We start from the raw sequence: 23,873 nt of genomic DNA on the forward strand, positions 1-23,873 counted from the left end.
CCCAGCTGAGGAGAGGGCGCTGGGCAGCTCCTGTGTTAGGTGGGTGAGAGGACAGGTGCTGGCCTGTGGGCTCGTCCTGGGACCTGGAATCTTTCTGGGGGGGACCTGGGCCTTCCCCTGCTAGGGGACACTGGGGCCTTCAGCTCTCGTGTCCCTCGGGCCTCACGGAGCTTAGCTTGGTGCAGATGCTCGCAGTGTGGGCGTTCTGAGTGCATGTCCAGCCTTGGAGGTGGAGGGAGGGTGTGTTCCCCCAGGGAAGTCAGTCATGCCACCTCCTTGTCCTGGGGGATTCTCAGGGGCCCTGAGGGTAAGAAAGCTGATGCCGGCCGGTGCCGCGGCTCACTAGGCTAATCTCTGCCTGCGGCGCCAGTACCCTGGGTTCTAGTCGCAGTTGGGGCGCCGGATTCTGTCCCGGTTGCTCCTCTTCCAGGCCAGCTCTCTGCTGTGGCCTGGGAAGGCAGTGGAGGATGGCCCAAGTGCTTGGGCCCTGCACCTGCATGGGAGACCGGGAAGGGGCACCTGGCTCCTGGCTTCAGATCGGTGCAGTGCGCCAGCTGTAGTGGCCACTTGGGGGGTGAACCAGCAGAAGGAAGACCTTTCTCTCTGTCTCTCTCTCTCTCACTGTTTAACTATGCCTGTCAAAAAAAAAAAAAAAAGAAAGAAAGAAAGAAAGAAAAGAAAAAAGAAAGCTGATGCCATGCTCCTCTAAATAGGAAGGGGAGGAGCTCCAAGCTTTGGGGCCTCCCACTGGACACACATGCCACGGGGGTGCCAGGTGTCATCACCCCCACAGTGTCCCAGGGATGGAAGGGGCAGGGTTAGGTCCTGTTGGTAGAAGAGGAGAATCCAGCCTGTGTGCTGCTGTTTCCCGTGTGTGTGTGTGTATCTGCTACATCGGGAGTCTGGCCTGGAGGGTCTATGGGGTTTTCCAGAGACACAGACCCTAGAGGTTTCTAGCATGTCATGAGCTTTTTCTGGAATCAGCTCACGTGGTGGTGGGGGCTGGCACATCTGAGCTGTGTAGGGCAGGCTGGGGGCTCAGGGTTTCCGTGTCACAGTCTTGAGACAGAATTCTCAATTCTTTTTTGGGAAACCAGTTTTTGTTCTTGATTAAACAAAGCTCACCCACATTATCCAAGGTCATGTCCTTTTTAGCTAATTTACTTATTTAGTCAAGAGGCAGACAGAGGGAGCTTCCACCTGCTGGTTTGCAGGGCTGGGTCGGGCTGACGCTGGGAGCCGGGAACTCAATGCAGGTCTCCCACGTGAGTGGTGGGAACTCGACTAATTGAGCTGTTAGCTGCTGCTTCCCAGGGTGTGCATGGGCAGGGAGCTGGAGTCGGGAGCCCCGAGCAAGAACTGACCCCACTAGGCCAGACGCCTGCCTGGTAGTCGATGGTAGACATTAACCAGGTCCACAAGTTATCTTCCTAGCAACACCTCCATCAGTGCTTAACCACAGAGCGCAGTCCCCCAGCCAGGCTGACACGGGGGACTGACACTGCCAGGGCCCATGCTGGCCAGTGCTCAGTAGAGCTCTTCCGGTGCCCAGGTCTCCAAACCTGAGGTGGCAGCTCCCTCCCACTGAAGGGACTCAGCCCAATTGGGCAGGAAGCTGGGAGAGGGGTTAGCATCTGGTAGGAGGCTCCCCAGGGACCTGTCAGGCTTTGTGACCTCACGGAGTGGTGAGAGGTGGGTGTGGATCAAAGGTTTCCCTGGAGGAGAAGGAAGGTGAGGTGCACAGTCCTTCCATGGAGCCAAGACCCCTGTCACCTGGAGCAGTAGAAGTGGCCCTTGTCACAGGATCAAGTGCTGGTCACACGTGTCAGGTGCACCTCCACAGAGAGCAACATGGGCCTGCATTCACTCAGCCTCACTCTGGACCCCTGGAAGAGGCACCTGCTGAGGTGCAGGGGACGTGGCAGGGTCCTGCTACAGAGCTGGCTGGGCCTCTCCCCGAAGAAAGGGACAGGGACAGACCTGTGGCTTACTTAGGCTCCCTCTCCCCGCCTCCTTCCAGATGCACAGGCTGCAGGCCAGAGGAGCCATCGAGCTCTGAGCTTGGGTGTGGTCAGCTTTCCTGTAGCAGGTGCACCTCCAGAAGTCAAGTCCAAGGGGTCAGAAATTGGGCTTCAGGTGGGACCTTTCGCTGCCCATGTGGACCTCCTTGCTGTTCTACAAAGGCCTCTGAGTGACCAGGACACCGTCTGCAGCCTGGATCTTGCGGGAACAGGACCCACTCCCTTCCGCATCGAGCACTGTCCTTGGGAACATCCCCTCCCTCCCAGTCCGTCCATCTGTCACCCAACGAGGCCAAGGTCAAGTGCTTTGAGAGGAGAAGGGCCTTGGCTTCCAGAGCCAGGGTGGACTTCTGCAGACTCAGCCCCAGTGTGCTTACCAGCTCCCCAGATGAGATGCAAGTGGGAAATGGGATCCATAGCCATTACAGCGGAGTATCCGTCAAAAGCTATACAAGGGTCCAGCACCGTGGTGTAGCGGGCTAAGTTTCCGCCTGCAGGGCTGGCATCCCATATGGGCACCATTTTGTTTCCCGGCTGCTCCTCTTCCAATCCAGCTCTCTGCTGTGGCCTGGGAAAGCAATAGAAGATGGTCCAAGTGCTTGGGCCTCTGCACCCGCATGGGAGACCTGGAGGAAGCTCCTGGCTCCTGGCTTTGGATTGGCCCAGCTCTGGCTGTTGAAGCCAATTGGGGAGTGAACCAGCAGATGGAAGACCTCTCTCTCTCTCTCTGTAACTCTGCCTCTCAAATAAATAAATAAAATCTTGGGGAAAAAAAAACTATAGGAGGGAAACAGAAGGGAAAAGAGTCGCGGCTCACAAAGAGCCCACAGGGAAATCACTGTGCGCCAGGCTCCGCCCCGTTCCGACGGCAGGCTGCTTGCGGATGCCAACCTAACTGCACCTTGCGTGGACACGCAGCATCACTTCTCAGCACAGCCCGCCCTGCCTCTCGCCTTTCTTCCCCCAGCCTCGTGCACGAGAAAACCCCCAGGGTTCACACCCTGGCCAGCTGTGGCCTTATGGCCAAGCCCAGCCCCAAACCAGTCTTTCCCCTGCACCTACACCCAGAGAGCACCTGCCTGGCCTCTCGCACATCCTGCTCCCCAACCAGGCCTCACGCCGTTATCTGTAACCATAAAGCGTAGCAGGTTGAATCATGGTAGAGGCCAAGGAGACCACTGGTGAATGTCTCAGCTCAGAAAGGGGACGGCAGCCGGCAAGGGGACAGCAGAGCAAGGCTGGGCGGCCCAAGCAGGTCACCCTGAGGAGGTGGCATTTGAACAAAGCCCCAGAGGCAGTGCTGAGGAGTGCCCTGTGGGTAAGCAGCAGTGGACTATTCCTGGCAGAGGGTGTGGGAGCTGCAAAGGCCTGAGGTCTGATGTGCTGTAGCACAACAGGGAGGCCCTCAGGGCTGACGTGGGGTGGCCCCCGGGGAGCAGGAGGAGGAGTCTGCAGAGATAATGGGGCGCTGAGGGACTCGGACATCCACCCCCAGTGAGACCAGAGAGCTGTGTGGGCGGTGAGCAAGGGGGCGTGTGTGTCATACAGATTCAGCAGGGTCCCACAGGACACAGGCTGTGGGCATGGGAGGTTTGCAGGCAGGAGGTGGTGGCATAGGCGTGGGTGTGGCCATTGCACTCTGGATGTGTGTTGAAGGGAGATCTGCCCTGCCCTGTTCTTGGGCTGTGCAGATGGCATGAGGAAGGGAGGCCAGGCCCAGGGTTGGGGGGATACACCCTGCTCAGGTGTGTACAGCCACGACCAGGAAAGCCCTGAGGTCACAGACCAGGCCCCTCTACTGCACCAGCCCACACACTGGGGACGTGAACTTGCTCAGCTAAACATCAGGCAGCCTGGAGGGGCCTTTGCCTCCTTGTCCGAGTTCAGTGTTCTCCGTGCATTCAACCCGTGCTTCCAGCCCAAGTGGCCACCCCCAGGGAGCATTTGGCAAGGCCTGGAGGGGTTCTGGTTGTCACAACCGGGGGGGATGCTACTGGCCTCCAGTGGGTGGACCCAGGGGTGTCGCTCAGCATCCTGCATGGCCCAGAGACCAGCTGGCTCCACGAGTCAGTAGTGTGGGACTGAGAACCCCGGCCCAGGAGCTGCGCTCAGCGGGGCACACACCCCGTCTTGTGAGCTGCGCCAGGCTAGGAGGAGCTCCTGGTATCTCCAAGGTGATAGACTCTGTGAGGTCTTGAGACAGGCACAGGTACAGGGGACATGGCAGCGAGGAGCGAGCCTTTGACTTTGGACGGGAGGGAGCTCTGAGGGGGATGACGTTAGCACGCCTGCAGCCCACTGAGGTTATGGAGTGTCAGGGACCCATCGTCCAGTGTCCTCCCTGAGTGTGCAGGTGCCCGTGCTGTGATACACCTGTATTGCACGTGACGGCCGCTGAGTTTCCAGGCGTGCTTGTCGCTGGCTCAGACACCTGTCGGGACACTCATCCCCGGGCCCTGCTCCTTCACACTCCCTGAGGGCTTCTCCCTTCGGCTGCATGTTTTCCTGTGCTCGCAGGGACAGCACAGGGGAGAAACAAGGAGTGGTGTTGTCTCGGGGCTGGCGCTCTGGCATAGTGGGTTAAGCCGCCCCCTGCAGTGCTGGCATCCCATATGGGCACCGGTTCGAGTCCTGGCTGCTCCTCTTCCTTTCCAGCTCCCTGCTATGGCCTGGGAAAGCAGTAGTAGATGAGCCAAGTGGTTGGGCCCCAGCACCCACGTGGAAGTCCCAGATGAAGCTCCTGGCTCCAGCCTGCCTCTGCTCCTGGCTGTTGCAGCCATCTGTGGAGTGAACTAGCAGATGGAAGATCTCTCTCTGGCTCTGTCTCTCTCTGGTTCTCTCTTTCTCTGTAATTCTTTCTTTCAAATCAATAATAAATAATGAGGATGACAAAGAGACTTGCAAACCCAGACATCCCAGGGACCCTTCCTAAAAACTTACAGGGCTGGCACTCAGACAGAAGGTTCTCCTTCTTAGGGCGCTGACTGTCCATCTACCCTGCTGGTCAGCGTGGCCGTAGAGGTGCATTGCCCGGTGACTGCAGATGGAATGCCATCTTGCCCGCAAATGTCTCACTGGGGACCCACCTGCTGCACATGCAACACTCCCTGTCCACATTGAAGAAGGGGTTCACGGGGTGGTCTCCCCCTCCCTGCCTGTCTGTCTGGACCCCCCTGGCTGTCTCACCTTTTTCTCCAGCACCTGGAGGGTTATTTCAGGTCCATGGCAGTCACCCCAGCAGTTACACCTGTTCCTTCCCGCCTCAGGGCTCCGAATCACCTGGGCGGAAAGGGTGCCACCTCGTTAAGCTCAGGACCTTCCCGGCTGTGGGTGGCCTGGGCGGGGGAGAGAGGGGTGCGGTCCCATGAGTGAAGTTCCCCAGCTGTACCACTGGTGAGCGTCTCAGCTCAGGCTGCTGCGGCCACACTGCCACTGACTCTGGCTTCTAAACCACACTGGTTTACTTCTCACTGTCTGGAGGCCGAAGCCTGAGATGGAGACCTCAGCAGGGGTAGTGTCCGTGAGGACCCCCATCCTCACCCTCACCTCATGCAGCAGAGGGGAGGGGCCTCCCTGGGGCTCTGACCCCACCCAGGACCTAGCCACACCCTCAGTGGCTCTGTATCTCCAAATTCCATCATGAAGGGCCAGGGTGCAGAGGGGACAGCAGCACGCGACCTGTGGCAGTGAGGTCGGTTAGTGAGCAGCTTGTCCACAAACCAGGGGCCTTTGTGGCTCTCCAGAGGCGATTCAGGGATCCCCATAACAGATGCGGTGCAGAGAGGGGAAGGGAGGGAAGTGCCCCTCCCCCTGTGCTGGGGACAGGCTGGTCCTCGCCCCCTCTCCTTAGCAGACCTCTCTGCTGTTCTCTGATGTCCTTGATGCCAAAGGCATGGGTACCCCTTTCGTAGAAGGAAGCCTGGGAGTGGTGTTGATGAGGATAATATCCTAACGATACCAGTGAGTCCAGCGGGCCGATGGGCGGGGCACTGCCCTGGTGTTTTCTGTCCTGAAAGTGAAATTATTTGGTTTAATTTACGCAGCTTGTTATAACAAGAGCCTGGTGCACCGGGGCCAGCGTCACAAGCAGTGGCCTGTGGTGGTGCTGCTGTGAGTCCCAGCTCCCTGGGGACACCCGCGTACTTGGGTCCCTTGCCATCCACATGGGAGACCCAGGAGGGGCTCCTGGCTGCAGTCTGGCCAGCCCTCGGCTGCTGGGGGCATTTGGGGAGTGAACTGGCAAATGGAATCTCTCTGTCCGACAAGTCAGGAGCTAGAAAAGATGTCACATCCGATCATCACCCTGTCGCTCTCCCCCTTCCTTAGTCTACAAAACGCTCTAGTTCGAATGCTGGATTCCCACAGGGCGCCTTGCACCCCGGGGTCCCCCAGGTCTAAAGGCAGCATGGTCTGGCCCATCCCCACTCTCAGCTGTGAAACAAGGAGCTGGCTGTTGGGGAGGTGGTGGCAGCTTTGTCACTCATTTAGCCTTCGGCGGCTTCAGAGGAGAGAGAAGGGCCAGGGCTGCAGGGAGAGGCTGCCCGCCCAGGTGTCAGGGGCGGTATTTAGGGAGGGTAAAAATAACGCCCAGCTGCAGGGACAGAGCAGCATGGTGGAGCTCGAGCGCAGGTTCCCCATGAATCACGGCCGACTCCACCCGCCGCCCGGGCCCTGCTGCCTGAAGCAGCTTTCCACTGCCTCTGATTCGGAAACGAAACAGACAGACCTGCAAATTACCCCGGCGCTCCCCGACAATCCCCGCCTTGTCTGGGCTCCTAAAAATACCTCTGGGGTGACTGCTGGTGCATGCGTGAAAGCTGATTGGGAGAGTGCCAGGGCGGGGGGCGGGGCGAGCATTCGGAGCTGGCCCAGGACCCCAAGGGAGCGGAGACCTGACAAGGGCTTTATTTGTACCCGGGTTTGGGACAGGCCTGGAGCACGCATCCCTTGGCAGACTCCTGTGGGGGCTGCTCTTGGGGAAGCGGCCACGTGGGCTTCTTAGGAAGAGTCTGCCTTTCTTCTAGGCACCATCGTCTCCAAGATCTTTGGTTTTTTTTTTTCTTAAACATTTAATTCTTCAAAGTTTGATAACAGGTTCCGAGTTCTTAATGTGAAATAATCGGTACATTTTTAAAAAGCGTTCAGGAATTGACTGTCACAAGCTGAAGGCTGCATGATAGCAGCCATCATCCTGCTTGCCCAGGTAAGAGTTGATGGAGGAGCAGTTACACACATGATGCTGACGGAAACACACATGCACATGCATGCACACACATGCACATGCACACGCACGCACGCGCGCACACACGCACATGCACATGCGTGTATACACATGCGCACACACGCATTTGTGCACACATGCACACACACATGCGTGCACACACATGTGTGCATGCACACGCATGTTGCTGTACCGGTTCATGCGGTGCTTCACAGCTTGCAAAGCTTAGTCACTTGTGTCATTTCAGAGGGTCCCCAGCAACCTCAAGGAGCTGTCTGATACTTGCTATGAAAGAAGGTGAGGAGGTTAGGGGGCGTGTCCAAGGTCAACCAAGGTCAACACTGATTTTCTGATTTCTAGATGTGAGGTTTTTGAGTGCACACAGTTACATGGTGAGAAGGCTCCGAGTCTAGTTGGGGAGATTCATTCATAAATTCATTTGCTCACTCCCCATTTCAGAGATTACTAACGGGGCTAACACAGAGAACAATGGAGCTGGGAAGGAGGCCTTTCTCTTGGGGAGGCCCAAGAAAGGGTCCCAGAGACGGACTCCACAAGTGAGCTGGGGTGGGTGGACAGGAGCCCGGTGGCTGAGGGCAGAGGCACTAGTATTGAAGGCAGAGGGGACAGCAAGAGCGGAGACCCGAGAAGAGAGTGTGGCAGGGCGATGTGGACTTCAGTCTTTGAGGACAATGCATGTGGAGGTGGGGAGGGGAGCTTTGGCAGCTCCAACACTGGGCGCAGAGAACAGGGACACTGCTGGACCCCTGCATGGGGAGATGCTGGGCACACGTCTGCCAAATGAGTGATTCGAGGACTCCCAGGCCTGAGTGACAGAGGGGAATCCAAGTCTGGACTTGTCTGAAAGCTCTCTGGACCTCGGAGCGGCTGGGGCACATGGCCGGCTTGGATTCGTATTTGGGAAGGAGTCCCTGGGAGCAGGACGGGGGGAGATGCCGTGGGGTAAGGCCCTGGGAAAACACCAACAGTGTGCATTGGAGAACAAGGTGTGGGCAGTTGTTTCCAGGGGCACGAGGAACAGGAAGAAGAATCAGCCTTGGAGAACATCCGGGGATTCAGTAGGATTGGCGGCTGTGCCTCTGCTGATGGGAAGAGAAGACACAGGGACCCCCCCACCCCAGCCCCCTCTGACTTGCTGTGTACTCACGCAAGGTGAGCCAGCTGTTCTGCAGGGAGAGTGAATCACAGGTTTCGTGTGGCTGGGGACTCGGGGCTGCACCTGTTGTCATCACTGGATGAGTGAGGTCCACTCCCCCTGCCGAGACCTCAGCGTGGGCCACGGCTCTGTGCTTGGCAAGTTGATGGCTGTGCTGTGCCACTTCTCCATGGCCTTTGTCCGTGACACGGTCTGCCCTGCAGGAAGTAGGTGCTGATGTGAGAGAACCATTGCCAGATGCCAAGTGTGCTTTGTTTTCTGAAGACCAAAGTCTTCATTTTCTATCTTAACAGGCAGATTAGGTTGAAACAATAATATCATCTGTGGAAGTGGCTGAGCGAGGCTTTCATCTTGGCACCGTTCCACTTAATCTGCAAAATGAGACATTGCCTTTCCCAGCTTCTGTCCACCCTTGGGTCCCTACTTCCCAGGTGCACGGTTGAGTCACAGTCATTCCCACTCGGCCCTCTTGGCACGGGGACTCACTTCCTGCTCACTTGTTATGTGTGTAACAGGCATCCTGCCAGGAGCTCTGTGGGTTTTGGGAGAGAAACATGTGACATTTAACTGTAGGTTGAGGGTGTTGATTTCTAAACCAAACATCAACATCAAAACTCATGTATGTCCACATACGTCAGCACCTTGTGAGTCCACCAAGGGACTCTGCCTTGTTGCCATGGGGATGCCCCTACCAGTTCCCAAAGGTGGCGCTCCACCATGACAGTCCTCAGAGCCACTCAGAATATACGCTGAGCTGAGTCCATTCAGTTACATTTTATGTCTATTGGCCGGCGCCGCGGCTCACTAGGCTAATCCTCCACCTTGCGGCGCCGGTACACCAGGTTCTAGTCTCGGTTGGGGCGCCGGATTCTGTCCCGGTTGCCCCTCTTCCAGGCCAGCTCTCTGCTGTGGCCAGGGAGTGCAGTGGAGAATGGCCCAAGTGCTTGGGCCCTGCACCCGCATGGGAGACCAGGAGGAAGCACCTGGCTCCTGCCATCGGATCAGTGCGGTGTGCCGCCCGCAGCACGCCAGCCGCGGCGGCCATTGGAGGGTGAACCAACGGCCAAGGAAGACCTTTCTCTCTGTTTCTCTCTCTCACTGTCCACTCTGCCTGTCAAAAAAAAAAAAAGAAAAGAAACAGCCACCCCAGGGCCGGTACCATGGCTCACTCAGCTAACCCTCCGCCTGCAGCACCGGTATCCCATGTGGGCGCCGGTTCTAGTCCCAGTTGCTCCTCTTCCAGGCCAGCTCTCTGCTGTGGCCCGGGAGTGCAGTGGAGGATGGCCCAAGTGCTTGGGCCCTGCACCCGCATGGGAGACCAGGAGGAAACACCTGGCTCCTGGCTTTGGATCAGCGCAGCTCCAGCCATAGCAGCCACTTGGGGAGTGAACCAATGGAAGGAAGACCTTTCTCTCTGTCTCTCTCTCTCACTGTCTAACTCTACCTATCAAAAACAAAAACAAAAACAAAAAACAAACAAACAAAAAACCCAGCCACCCTGGAACACTGGCTGGAGACACACAGTCCCAGGATTTCTATGGCTGAAGCAGCAGAGAGCTGCCTACTTGGAGTACCAGCTGTGACTCCAGCCCCTCCCGGCACTGAGTGGAATGTTCTAGCAGTGGCTGGAATGTTGTGGGATGCTGGGAAGGATACTATTTACCGCATCACCCGTTTCTTTTCACGAGAAGTCCTGAGCCTCGGCGCAGGGAAAGTTTTGCTGCTGTCGGGTGACTGGTTTGTGTTTGTCTTACTGACATCTTGAACCTTGCGATCAGATGCGGTTCCCTCCTTGCTTGGGTGGTAGGAAGCTCGATCAACTGGTGCCCTGCCTCAGCCACTGGAAGTAGTAGGCTTATTTGATGGGCTGCCTTTGTCCTCCGTTACGTCTCTGCCCTAGTTCTCCGTTCATTATTTCTATTCTCATTTTAACTGCTGCGCATTTTTTTAAAGATTTATTTATTTATTTGAAAGTCAGAGTTACACAGAGAGAGAAGGGGAGACTCAGAGAGAGAGAGAGGTCTTCCATCTGCCAATTGGCCGCAACGGCCGGAGCTGTGCTGATCCGAAGCAGGAGCCAGGAGCTTCTTTTGGGTCTTCCCACAAGGGTGCAGGTTCCAAGGAGTTGGGCCATCTTCTCCTGCTTTCCCAGGCCATAGCAGAGAGCTGGGTCAGAAGTGGAGCCGCCGGGACTCAAACTGGCGCCCACGTGGGATGCCGGCCTGCAGGTGGCAGCTCTACCCGCTATGCCACAGCGCCAGCTCCACTGTGCATTTTTTATCATCCACCTCCAACTTCACACCATTGGTGGACAGGTAGGGCACAAAATATCTTCAAAACCACTGCACATAACCTAAATGGAACTTGAGAGATGTGGAGGGACGTTGTGGACTCCCCTCCCCAGGAGTTAACCGAAGCTCAACTGTTAACCTAAGCCCAGCTTGTGTTCATCCAAGTAGCTTCCCGACAGTCACGCCTGGACGCTGGGGAGTGAGGCTTCTTCCAGCGCTGATTCTGTAACCCTAGGAGAGCTCAGTCAGGCGTCAGGCTTGGCCACACGTCTGCCCTCTCACTTTAATTTAGATTTAACAATATTCCCAATGTATTTAATATTCTTTGCCATGTCCTTTTACCGTTAATTCAGAAGCCTGGAGTCGGGAACGCTGATGGTCTCAGATCATCAGAACTCGGTTCTCCCGATGCTGAGTAAGAGGGGAAAGTTTGCCTTTGAGACTCGACAAGCAATTTCGTGGGGTGTATGTCTCCAGGTCCTGGGAGACGGGCGCCAGCACCCCGTCTTTTTCATCCTGAAGGTGGCGGCGTCTTTGGCATCTGTGTTCCCTGGAGTGACCAGATTGCACACAAATGCCATGAAGAGTATACGATTGCGGGCAGAGACGAAGCTCAAGTTGTGTGGCCCCAGGGGATTTGGGGGAGCTGGGTAGTGATGTGGCTACTCTGTTGCACTCGGCTGATGTCCAATTCCGTGTTAGATTCCTTGTTAGAGGCCAGCTTTCCTGCCTCTGCGGTGAGTTCTGCCTGAAGTGAGAGGCTCCTGTTGTGAGCAGAGGGAAGCATTTGTCTCTCTCGCCTCCGTTCCCTCTCACGGCTGCCCTGTATTGCACGAGGCTGTCAAGACCAGCGCTTTGTGTGTCACAAATAGACCTGAAAATGTGGATTTCAGAATATGGGAAAGACGTGGTGATGTTTGCGTGCCCTTTAGCAAACAGTCTTCTGGAATCATGCTTATTTTCAGTAAAGGCTTTTACAACCCAAACAATAAGACAGAAACATTTCATTTTCCTGAGATGATTGTCCATTAGACAAGTGTCTGAGGAATAGCTTTAGCATTTTCTCAGGAATTGCTGCAAAGCGCGCACATGCTAAGCCCCCCAGGGCTTCAACATGCAAACTCCTATCACCGTCCTCTGTCCTGAGCGGTGCTTGGTGCCGCCCACCTGGTCCTCCCCAGTGACAGTCTAGGGATGTACATTGATGGTGAGGAGGCAGTGCCGTAGGTAAGAGGCTGACACGTGGGCAAAGAGCTGAGGATGCAGGTGGAGTGAGACTCAAACACTCTCCAATTCTCTGAGTCATGACAAGGTTTCCTTCCCTTAAGCATTTTCTACACAGGTGCTTCTGGAAAATTCTTTTCTTCTCCATGAGTTGCCCTGTGGCTTCCTCCCTCCTCTATACGTGTCCCTGCTGTGTCACACCCCAGCTGCACTAGGGAATGAGGGGGACCCGGAATGCGTGTGCAATGCACTTTTTTTTTTGACAGGCAGAGTGGACAGTGAGAGAGAGAGACAGAGAGAAAGGTCTTCCTTGGCCGTTGGTTCACCCTCCAATGGCCGCCACGGCCGGCGCGCTGCGGCCGGCGCACTGCACGGATCCGATGGCAGGAGCCAGGTACTTCTCCTGGTCTCCCATGGGGTGCAGGGCCCAAGCACTTGGGCCATTCTCCACTGCACTCCCTGGCCACAGCAGAGAGCTGGCCTGGAAGAGGGCAACCGGGACAGAATCCGGCGCCCCGACCCAGACTAGAACCTGGTGTGCCAGCGCTGCAAGGTGGAAGATTAGCCTAGTGAGCCACGGCGCCGGCCCGCAATGCACATTTGAAGATCTATGTCCCCATTTAGAGCCCAGCATTTTACCCTCCTTGTGTGCAGACGTTCTGTGCAGGGGCTGGAGCCACGGATGGTGAGTCGAGCTGCCCAGCGTAGAGTCTCACTGTCTCTGCTCCTGGCTGAGACCTGCAGCCAGGCCCTCGTCTTCTGTGGACTAATCCACACCCGTGTAGGATGGAGACAGTGCCGGCACCTACCACACGGTGCAGCCTTGAGGACTGACAACTGCTCAGCTCTGAGAACAGGGCCCACCTGTGTTGACGTGACGCTTTTGCTCTTAAAGTTTCCAAGGGAATTGGGAGTGACTGGAAAGTGACAGTCAAAGGACTGGGGCCTCTTCAGCCGGCGTTTGTTGAATGCTTGCATTGAGTCCAGCATGGTGGTGACCACAGGAAGTGCCTCGCTCCCTCTTTGGGGTGGGAGTTCCCTGTGAGTTATTGACAAACCATCAGAAATGATCAAGACCAGGGCTCCGTTTTATCTTCCTCTGACACTAAAACGAACTAAAAGCAGGGGGAAAAAGACTAGTTTTTTTAATTAGTATTTGTCACTCCCCCTCTTCGTGGAGGAACGACACTAAACCCTGCCTAGGCTTCCTATCCGAGTCACGGCACCATTATGTTGCTCCCCCTCTTCATGGAGGAACGACACAAGACCCTGCGCTGTTCTTTTGTCTGCTCGGCCCTTCCCGGGTTTGCTGCTGGTTCTTCCCGGGTTGGCTACCATCCCTTCCACCTCCGTGGAAGGGCGGTTCCCCCTGCCACTTTCCCCACTTCCGCGGGGGAGCGGCACACCGCCGGCCGGCTCTCTCGGGGGCTGCTCAGGTGTTCCTCAGGTGTTCCTCATAGATGTTCCTGGTGCATGTTGTCTCTCTCCTCCTTTATAGTCCTCTTCCACCAATCCCAACTCTGCTACCCACACGCCGAGTACGCTGCTCTCCTCCAATCAGGAGCAGGTCCTACAGTTTATTGGTTGAACTGGAGGCAGCTGTGTAGAAGCTGTTTCCTCCTCTCCCAGCGCCATATTGTGGGAGAGCAGATGCATAGAATAAGTCTTAATTCCAGTAACTTAGTCTAGTCCGAGTTGCTCCCAGTTGCTCCCCACAAGTATTATTATCTTGAAGGTGCAACTTCTGAGGCTACAGTCTGATGGTCTCGTTTGTGGTTTACTGCGGTGAAAGCTGAAATGGAACCGATGAGATGCATCAGGTTTTATGTTGTAAACTGAAAACAAGGTGATTTGACTGCACATTGCTCTGATTTAAAAATATTAGTGTGCATTTTTGGAAGGCTCTGGAACAATGCGTTTTCCTAGCTCATCACACCTGAATTTGGTGAGGGATCTATTTTAACAGCATAGGAAAATCTTGTGATCCGTGCCTAGTGTTCTAGTCTTCAGATATGGAAATGACACTGTTGTGAATCAAAAGGAAATGAAAAAAAAGTTTGCTCTGCAGGGTCCATAATGCACAATGTCCCCTATTTCTTAGACTGTTTCATTTTCATCTAAATTCTTTCTCCTAAAGAGAAAAATCCCTTTAACCTCTTTGCCCTCATAATTTTGCTCCTTGAGACAAAAATACCAAAAGCATGCCCGTTCCACTCGAAAACAGATGGAATTTTCCAAAGGAATAGGAAACTAAGTTGCAAGTGAAGACATTCTGTGTTTTGATATTAGTATGGGTGTTTCAGAGATAAATGTTGGGAGCCAGGAAAATTAGCATCACCAGGAAATAATGCATGTGTAGGCAGCATTGGAAATATACAGGCCCGACGCCATGGGAACTCAGCCTGCTCTTATTTTTACATGTCCTTCGTGTTAGTACAGCTGTGAGCATGCATCACGCAGGCCTGTGTATTTCCAGGCTCTCGGTAGGGCCTTCGTCTTGGCCAACCCAAGCTGTAACCCCCATCCGCAGACAATGATTGCTCCCTCCTGACTGTCAACACTTCGCTTCCCCCAGAGGCTCCAGACACATTTGCAAGTGATGTTGACAACAGATCCATCCGTATCTCAGTGTTCCCAGAGGCTGAACAAACTCTTCCCAGGGCACGGGGCCCATGGTTGGCCCTTCCTGTCCACACCCCTGCCATGGTCTTCGACCTTGTCCCACCCAGAGAGTGACCTCCTGCTGGAGACGGCCTTGGCCTTCCTGGGCTTGAAGGTCTAGCGTGTCCCAAAGCCATTGCTCTCTGATTCTGCAAGTCTGCTACAGAGCCCTGACTCTGAGACTTATTGGAATGAAACCTGCAGCCGGCAACACTGGGAGAGAAATGCAAACTAGAGAGATGGCGAAAATTTCCGAGAATATACACTGAGTTGACCTTGAGGCTTTTCTGGAAACCCACCTTAGAAGATGCAATCCCAATACGAAGGCCCCACAGCTGCAATGACCCTGGGTAAACACCATCTGAGGTCGCCCATGTAAGAAGCCAGTGAGATATTTCTTTGCTCTCTGGTTAAACTGGATTTTCTTGGGCTTCCCTGTTAGCTGTGATTCCACCCTACCCTGTAGCTTTCAAATCTCACTTTAAAAATGTTTTCTCGGGGCCAATATTTTGTGGTACAATGTGTTAAGCTGCCGCCTGCAACACCAGCGTCCCACGTCCCTGTATCAGAGTTCTGGTTCGAGTCCCAGCTGTTTGGCTTCTGATCCGGTTCCCTGATAATACCCCCTGGAGGCAGCAGATGATGACCTAAGTACTTGGGCCCCTGCCACCCACGTGGGAGACCTGGGTGGAGTCCGGGCTCCCGACTTTGTCTTTGCCCAGCACCAACTGTTGCAGGAAAGAGAGAGAACCATTACAGCCATTCGGGGAGTGAATCAGTGGGTGGAAGATATCTCTCTCTCTCCCTCTCTTCTCTCTCTCTTTTTCTGATTTTAAAATAAACAAATCTTTAAAAAATGTTTTTCTTTCTCCAGGAAGGCAGATTTAATTTTATTATAATGATGACGGCTGTCTTACCAACAGCAGCCCTCGGGCCCATGGCCAAGGTCAATGACTGACTTCTATCTTTCACATCCCCTTCCCCAGGGGTCCTTGTGACTCCCGAGGTCGGCTCTGGTGCTGCCTCCACCAGTGTCCGTCCCCACTGCTCTCTGCCCCTCCTGCTTGCTCCTCAGCTTGGAGCGTGGTGAGTCTCCAAAGCTCTAGATCTGAAGACTGGCGGCGGGGCTGTGAGATCCAAGACAAAGGTTTCCTCCTAGGGTTTTCCAGGGGAGTGCAGTTCCGGGATAATCCTGGCGGGGGAGCAGGTGTGCCTTTGCCACCCCAGCATCTGTCTGCTCAGCCTGTTCACTGCCCCACAGCGAGACCAACGTGTTCCTGGCAAGGGTCCCTAGCCAGGTGTTTTTTTAAAGATTGATTGATTTATTTTAAAGACGGAAAGACAGAGGGAGAGAGAGACAGGGAGAGATCTTCCATCCACTGGTTCACTTCCCAGATGGCCACAATGGCAGGGGTTGGACAAGGTGAAGCCAGGAACCCGGAACTCTATCTGGGTCTCCCAGGTGGGTGGCAGGGACCCGAGTCCTCGGGCTGTCCTGCACTGCTTTCCCCGGGCACACGAGCAGGGAGCTGGATCAGGAGTGGAGCAGCAGGCTCTGTCCAGCACTTAGATGGGATGTTGGCGTCACACGTGGTAACTTAGCCGGCTGCGCCCACAACGCCGGCCCCAGGTGCTGTTTTGAAAAGAAGTTTGCTTAGCCTGCACAGGCCTCATAACCAAATGCCATACACAGGGGTATGGGGCTGGAACCACAGGAAGGCCTGTCCCAAGTGCTGGGAACAGGAAGTGCAAAGCCAAGGTGCTGGCAGGTTCCCTATCGGGTGAGGGTTCTCTCCTGGGTTGCAGAGGGCTTGGCTTCCTTCTTGCTACATCCTCACATGGTGGTAAGAGAGAGAACTCTGGTGCCGTCCTCTTTGTCAAGGGCAGTCATCCCATTATGGGGCTCCTCCCTCACGCCCTAATTCCTCCCTAAAGGCCTCACTTCCCAATACCATGACCTGGGGAGGGGGTCAGGGCTGCAGCACAGAAAGACGGGACACAAGCGCTCAGAGCATCAGGCCCTGCCCTCCCCGTCCTGCCTCTCTCGCCTCCTTTCTTCCCCGCTCTCTTCTCCCTTGCTCCAGCGACGTTCGCCGTGTGATCACCGGGAGACAGTGCAGCCGAGCATCAGTTGCTGTAGTAACGGGAGAATCTGTCTTCTCTTCCTTTAGGAACTCCCCCGATGAGTGCAGCGTGGCCAAAGGCGGGAAGATGGTGGGCAGCCCCGACACGGTGGGCGTGAGCTATGGCAGCTACATGGAGGACAAGCACGTGCCGCCCCCGAACATGACCACGAGCGAGCGCCGAGTCATTGTTCCAGCAGGTCAGACGCCCACACTTCTCGCTTAGCAGAGCCCCGTCTTCCCTGTGAACGGAGCTCATGGAGCTTCTGCCCCGCGCTTGCACTTGTGGCACGGGTCCCACCTCGGTTGCTTGTAAATGGAAGCCAGCAAGGTGCGTCCACGTGTGGTGAGACGCTGCTGGTCTGAGAACTGAGAAATGTAAGGGCAAGCACACTTGCATGTGTGCGGAGGGGCGTTAGATTTTAGGAACATGTGAGAGAGCAATGCATGACTCTCAGCTCTGTATTTTGCCACAGAGGAAAAAATACACACACACACACACACACACACACACAAGGGTGCTTCAAAAGGCTCATGGAAAATGGAATTACAGGTGAGCCTAGGGGCAGGTGTTTGGCCTGGTGCTCAGGATGCTGGTTGGGACACCTGCGTCCCATATCAGGGTTCCATTGCCTGATTCCAACTCTTGGCTCCAGATTCCAGCTACTTGAGACCCTCGGAGGCAGTGGTGATGTCCAAGTGATTGAGGAGAGACGAGGCTTGAGTTCTGGTTCCTAACCCCATCCATTTCAGGCATCTGGGGAGGGAACCAGCGGATGGAAGCACTTGCTGCCTCCCTCTCTAAAAAAAGCTTTTAATTTTTGAAGGAAGATAAGTTTATTTTGGTGCAAGAAATGTTTAAATCCATGCATAGATTTTTCATAACATGCATTTCTATGACAGTGTCTATATGTGTGTGTGCATGTGTTTCTACAATACATATGTATGTACATGCCTGTATGTGTATGTGAAGAGGAGGAATGAGAATGTATAAATACACACATGTGTACATTTGTGCACACACATGTGCATATATGTGTGTATATCCATAAAAACTGATCTTTCCAGAGAGAAAGTGCCCTTTCTCTGAGATTGTTTGATGCTAAATGCCCAGTCTTTGTGACATGCTGTTTGTAATAGCAGAAGTCTTGCTTGTTTCACAAATTTTCTTCTCTGGCAATAGAAGTTGAGTGCCCTGTCTTCTCTCTAGAGAAATCTAGAATTCCAGCTCCCACTGGCCTGTGACACATTCTAAGCACCAGAGCAACTCTTTGTCAAAGATGGGGTTCAGACCCAGCTGAGAGGAAAAGACCTCTTGAGTTTCAGGGAAATACCAAGGATTTATGGATTGAACAAAGCTAAAAGTGACAGAAAGAGTGACCTGTAGCTCCCCAGAAGATGGGCGCCCAGGAGCCTAAGAATATAACCCCGGTCCCTGCTTAGAGAGTGCTCCCTCTAGTCAGGGATTTCGGGAAACAATTTAGAGGCATCATCAGGTGCACACTGGGGAAATGGGTGTCCCTATAACCATTTTCCTGGGGTTGAATATAAGGCTCAGAGAGCCATCAACTTTTCCAAGGGTGCAGAGCTTCTAAGAGTCCAAGGTAGAGTTCAACCAAGGCTGCCTCACCCTTCCCGTTGACCCTGGGTTCAGTCTCAGCTCCTTGCCTTGACCTCTGTGGGTCCCCTCCTGTCACTCATCCCAGCCACCTGGTCTCCCTGTAGTTATACCTCAGGTACCCCAGCCCAAGACCCTCAATTCTAGCTAATTCCACATCTCGCAGCTTGGTCAAGGCTCTGTGCAAACATCACCTCCTCAGAGAGACCCTCGCTGGCCACCACTCTCTCAAGTTGCTCTCCGCTCTCCACTTAGGCTCTCAACCTCCTATCTGCCTTATTTTGCTTTATCCATTCAGTCATTCCTGCCACTGTATTGTGTATTTATGTAAAAGTTGCTTTAGTATCATCCTCCCTCAATAGCATATAAGCCCCACAAAGACCATGTGTGCAGGGCAGGGCTGGTTGCAGCGCCTGGCCTGTGGCAGGAACCCCGTGCATATGAACCCAGGCAGAATGGGTGTACAGTCATCTACCCATCGGGGGTGTAAAGTCATCTGCTCATTGGGGGTGTAAAGTCATCTACCCATCGGGGGTGTAAGGCTGTCTACCCATTGGGGGTGTAAGGCTGTCTACCCATCGGGGGTGTAAAGCCGTTTACCCATCGGGGGTGTAAGGCTGTCTACCCATTGGGGGTGTAAGGCTGTCTACCCATCAGGGGTGTAAAGTCATCTACCCATCGGGGGTGTAAGGCTGTCTACCCATCGGGGGTGTACAGTCATCTACCCATCGGGGGTGTACAGTCATCTGCCCATTGGGGGTGTAAAGTCACCTACCCTTTGGGGGTGTACAGTCATCTGCCCATTGGGAGTGTAAAGCCATCTACCCATCGGGGGTGTAAGGCTGTCTACCCATCGGGGGTGTAAAGCCATCTACCCATCGGGGGTGTAAGGCTGTCTACCCATCAGAGGTGTAAGGCTGTCTACCCATCAGGGGTGTAAGGCTGTCTACCCATCAGAGGTGTAAGGCTGTCTACCCATCGGGGGTGTAAAGCCGTCCACACATTGGGCTGTACTACAGGAGTCACTGCTTGGTGTCAAAGCAGTAGAGGGTATGCATGGGGGACGTTGGTACAAGTTGGGTTCTCCCTTGCTGAAGGGGTCGCCTAAACTCATCTCTGCCATGTGTGGCAGCAGACGGACGCTTTCCCTGCCTGGTATGGTTCCCTCACCCTACATAAGAGCCCATCCACTGGGCTTCTGTCCCCTCCCACAGAGGAGAGTTCTGAATGCAGAGTACTTGCAAAGCATCTGATGTGTGTTGTGAACTGGGTTTCACCTCGGGTTTCTCACCAGTGTGGCTTCCAGCAAATCACCTGAACCTGATCTGTTGCAGGGAGGTGTGAAATGGCCGTCCTCCGGGCTTGGGCCAAATCAGGAAGCCCATTGTGAGACTCTCGTAGTCGACATAGGTGGTGGACACTCCACGGAGGCCGTCATTGGATTTGACCCTGGCAACTGCATGCCTGAGACTGCCCACTCACCACTGGGCCTTCGAGCAGGGGAAGTTCCCATTGGGTGGAAGGGAACGGACACACAAATGCCCCAGGTGCCCCTTCTCCACGCATAGGCACTCAGAAAAGCATGAGTGCAGGGATGCTCCTGGAGGAGGGGTGAGGGACGTTGGAGGGAGGGAAGCTCCTGTCCCAGACGCTGCCTGGACATGAGCAGGATGGAGCAGAAACCCAGAGGAAGCCAGCCAGCTGTGCTCAGCCTTAGCTTTCCCTCTGATGAGTGTAATTTCTTCGGTCATGGCAACAGACAGTGTTGGAGAGAAGCCATCCGAGGAGAGGGGTGTGCTAAAGTGAAGATGCTTTGCTCGGTTCCTCGTGGAGTCACCAATGGGGAGGTGATCCCGCTATCTTCTTGCCACTGCAGAGGCAGAGTTGCTTGGATGCCATCAACGTCCTTTGGTGTCATCAAATGCTTTTCAGGTCTTTCTCCATGACGTATCTAGAAAACTGGAGAGAGATTTATGTAGAGGAGAGGCTAAAAACCAGTTGCGTGAGAGCACCAGCGTTCCTTCTGTATAGGAGGTGATGGCTGGGTGATAGGAGAATAGGTTCACAGATTGGTTCATGTTAACTCTTGGTGTAGAGCTGGGATTTTTGTCCCCCGCAGGAAAATACCCTTCAGCTGTTCCCTCCTTGGGTTGCTTCATGCCAATGCGGGCAGTTATTCAGTTGGTAGTGTTTGCAAGAGAGTTTAGTTGTGGCTGATTTTGCAAGTTGTGAGTCTTTCAGTTATTGGCCAAGCTTCATGTGTGTGCTCACACACACGGAGATGAACACACACACACAAAAGCAGCTCATTGCACAATCTGGACAATTTTCCAGTGTGGCCATAGGGTTATAGGACCCCAGGTGGCTCCTCCGGCTACTGCAGCCACCCCTTTCCCACCGGCGGAGGAGCTGAGCTCCCCACTTGGACACGAGTGGGACATGCAGTGCTGCATGTACACAAATGGAATTCTGCAGCCATGGTTCTGGCTGGCTCACGTGGTCCCTAATGTAGACACATTGCTTGGTGTCCATATGCAAATCATAAAGACAGCTGACTTGAAAAAGTCGGCTCTCAGGTACCCCACGGCATCTGTACCAGCCACCAGCTGACACTGAACCCTCATGTCCACACGTGGACATGGTCCTGATACACACAGACAGGAAAACAGGTGTGGAGATGAGAAGGTGAAGGCACACATGACATGGAGGTGTTGCCTGTTCAGACTGGATCCTTGTACCGGGAACTCAGTGTTGAGAAGTGATGCCTTCAGCCCTGGTTTTAAGGCACATCTTTAACTAAAGAGCTCTAAAGAAGCCCATAAAATAACCCTAATGAATGAACATATCCTTCCATTTGGTCTGTTTACATGGTTGCCTATTGCAGAATGGATTTAAGGAAGGTCACAGGAATGAGCACAAAAAAGCAAGGTGAGAGTCAATTTTAAAATAAATGAATGAGGAATATAAGCTAAAGTAGAAATTTAACAGAGAATGAAACCAGAATTAAAGAGTATGATATATATATATATATACACACACACACACACACATATACACACACACCCCCAGTAGATAGGCAGATGATACACACACACACACACACACACACACACACACTCCTAGTAGATAGGCAGATAGATAAATTGGGATAGGATAGGATAGGATAGGATAGGGGAGCATAGTAGGTTAAGCTTCTGCCTGCAGTGCCAGCATCCAATATGGGCACCGATTCAAGTCCCGGCTGCTCCACTTCAAATCCAGCTCTCTACTATTGGCCTGGGAAAGCAATGGAAGGTGACCCAGGTATAAGGGCCCTGCACTCAGATGGGAGACCTGGAGGAAGCTCCTGGTTTCATATCGGCCCAGCTCCACCTGTTGTGACCATTTGGGGAGTGAATCAGAGGATGGAAGAGCTCTCCCCCCCCCCACCGTAACTCTGCCTCTGAAATAAATAAATCTTACAAAAAGGATAGGATAGATAGGATAGGAAAGGAAGATAGATAGATGATAGATAGATAGATAGATAGATAGATAGATAGATAGATAATTCCTTGACTTGCATGGGGTTACATCATAATCAGTGCATAATCAGTAAGTCAGAAATGCATTGAACACACCTGTTCTACTAAGCATCAGAGCTCAGCTTCACTTAGCCTACCTTACACATGGCTGGGACATCTGCTTCAGGCCATGGTCACTTAGGCTCCTCTAACACAAAACCTATTTGATAATCAAGTGTTGCATATCTAATGTAATGTATTGAGCAGGATGCTGAAAGGTAAAACCAGCATCATCATGTATGCTGTATTCCTGGCCCAGAAGAAGCTCAAAATTTGAAACCTGAAGTACAGTTTCTGCAGTGTGTATCACTATCACATCACTGTAAAGTTGACAGATCATTCAGTGTAGCCATCGTAGGACAGAGACCATCCACGTGTGTATTATTGTGCACACCCGGAAACACACAAGGGCTCAGCCGCTCAGCAGGGAGGAGCTTTGTCTTTTTAAAGCTTCTCCCTCGGGGTGCATTCTGGGGACCTGTCATTCTCGGCATTGTAGATCATGTGAAGACTTTGTATTCAGGTGCACAGGGAGAACCCGGGGTCATCAAAGGCACAGATTACAGGACACGAGCTCTGAAAGCCCCCCGGCTCTGAGTTCCACTCTGCCAGATTGATAGAGTCATGTGTCCATCTTCCATCAGCAGCCACAGATAATGCGTACAACTCAGGAATCTGACTTCTGAGTGTTTCCAATTCTGCCTCTCCAAGGCAGTGACATAGATCAGTGTTTAGAAATAATGAATTCCATGGGAACTGCTGTGTTCTAGAGACCACAAGTCTCATGACGACTCATAAAACATCTAGCATCAGGCACGGGGTCCCCCGTTGCTGAGCACACCTTGCACTTGATGAAAACTTCAGTGGTTACTGTTGATTTTTAGAATTAAGATGTAGGTGGGATATGGGATCAAGCAGGCCAGCGAAGCGGAAGGCACGGTCTTCCTCTGCTTTTGTTAGAAGTTGCAAAATGCTGACCAAAATGCAGTAGGACCTCTGATTTTAGCATAGCGTTTTGGAACATTATTGTTGGTTGGTTGGTTTGGTTTTATTCCCTAAAATAGGTGATAACTATTTCTACTGTTATTTTTAAAGTAATCCTCGTTGAGGACAAGCCCTCGAGATAATCAAGTGTCCCAGAGACGAGAAGGGACCACAGTCATCTTTCAGCTCATTCTCTTCTGAACACTTTGCTGAGTTCCCATCACCATAAATAACAGCCCTCATGAGATGGACAGACCCTTCTTCTTGGCCTGCAAACACTTGGGGCTGCAGTCCCTTAGGGGGTCTCATTCAGATCCCCCATGCCTGTTCTCTTCTCCCCAGTTCGGGGAGTATTCTCTGAGTACGGTCATTCTTGGGCTTCTCACTGAGGCATTGGCCAAAGCTGGCTGGAGGCAGTAGGTAAGACCCACCCATAGAAACTAAGTGGTTTGTGACGAATGGGAGAGTGTGTAGTAAGAGCTCAAGTGAGCGACTGAGACGGAGGCTTAAGGACATCTGAGGAGCGGAGCTCCATGTAAAGAAGACAGCCTGTGTGCCCTCTGGGGTGGCTTCCAAGTCCCTCTGTGCCTTCACCACTGTCCACTGCCGTATGCTGCCCCCTGGCCACGCTGCCGGGCTCACACGCTGCGTTGTCACAACCCAGCCTCCTTGTCCATGCCGTTCCTCCTGCTGCGATGCCCTTCGTGCTATTTTTACTAACAAGTCCTCCTCACCCTCCAGTGCATCGTAGAAATCCACCCGTCTGCGAGGCCCTCCTTGATCCTCTTTGGAACTGTTGCTTCTCTTGTGAGATCCTACCAGTTCTCTCATTGCCACACTTGATTCTGCCTCCTGTGATGTCCTCTAATGCAGCTGTAGACTTAATAAGCATGGACATACCGTTTAATTCCACGAAGGGTTTCACTGAACTATTGATAAACTTGTGATACAAATGACTGATCAAATAGAAATTAGGAGTGAGTTTCTCAGGAA

At 53.5% G+C, this 23,873-nt stretch overlaps 1 protein-coding gene across 7 annotated transcripts in view; it reads left to right on the plus strand.

Annotated features, from left to right (window-relative positions):
• Positions 1-23,873, plus strand: part of ERG (ETS transcription factor ERG) — a 289,111-nt gene that overhangs the window by 231,136 nt on the left and 34,102 nt on the right. For all 7 annotated transcript variants that reach the window (XM_051833641.2, XM_070071815.1, XM_017350791.3 and 4 more), the window contains one exon: positions 16,767-16,918. In XM_051833641.2, the coding sequence (XP_051689601.1) occupies positions 16,767-16,918 (152 nt within the window). The remainder of the gene's footprint in view (positions 1-16,766; positions 16,919-23,873) is intronic.

The sequence above is a fragment of the Oryctolagus cuniculus genome, chromosome 4 (assembly GCF_964237555.1).
Source record: "Oryctolagus cuniculus chromosome 4, mOryCun1.1, whole genome shotgun sequence".
NCBI lineage: Eukaryota > Metazoa > Chordata > Mammalia > Lagomorpha > Leporidae > Oryctolagus > Oryctolagus cuniculus.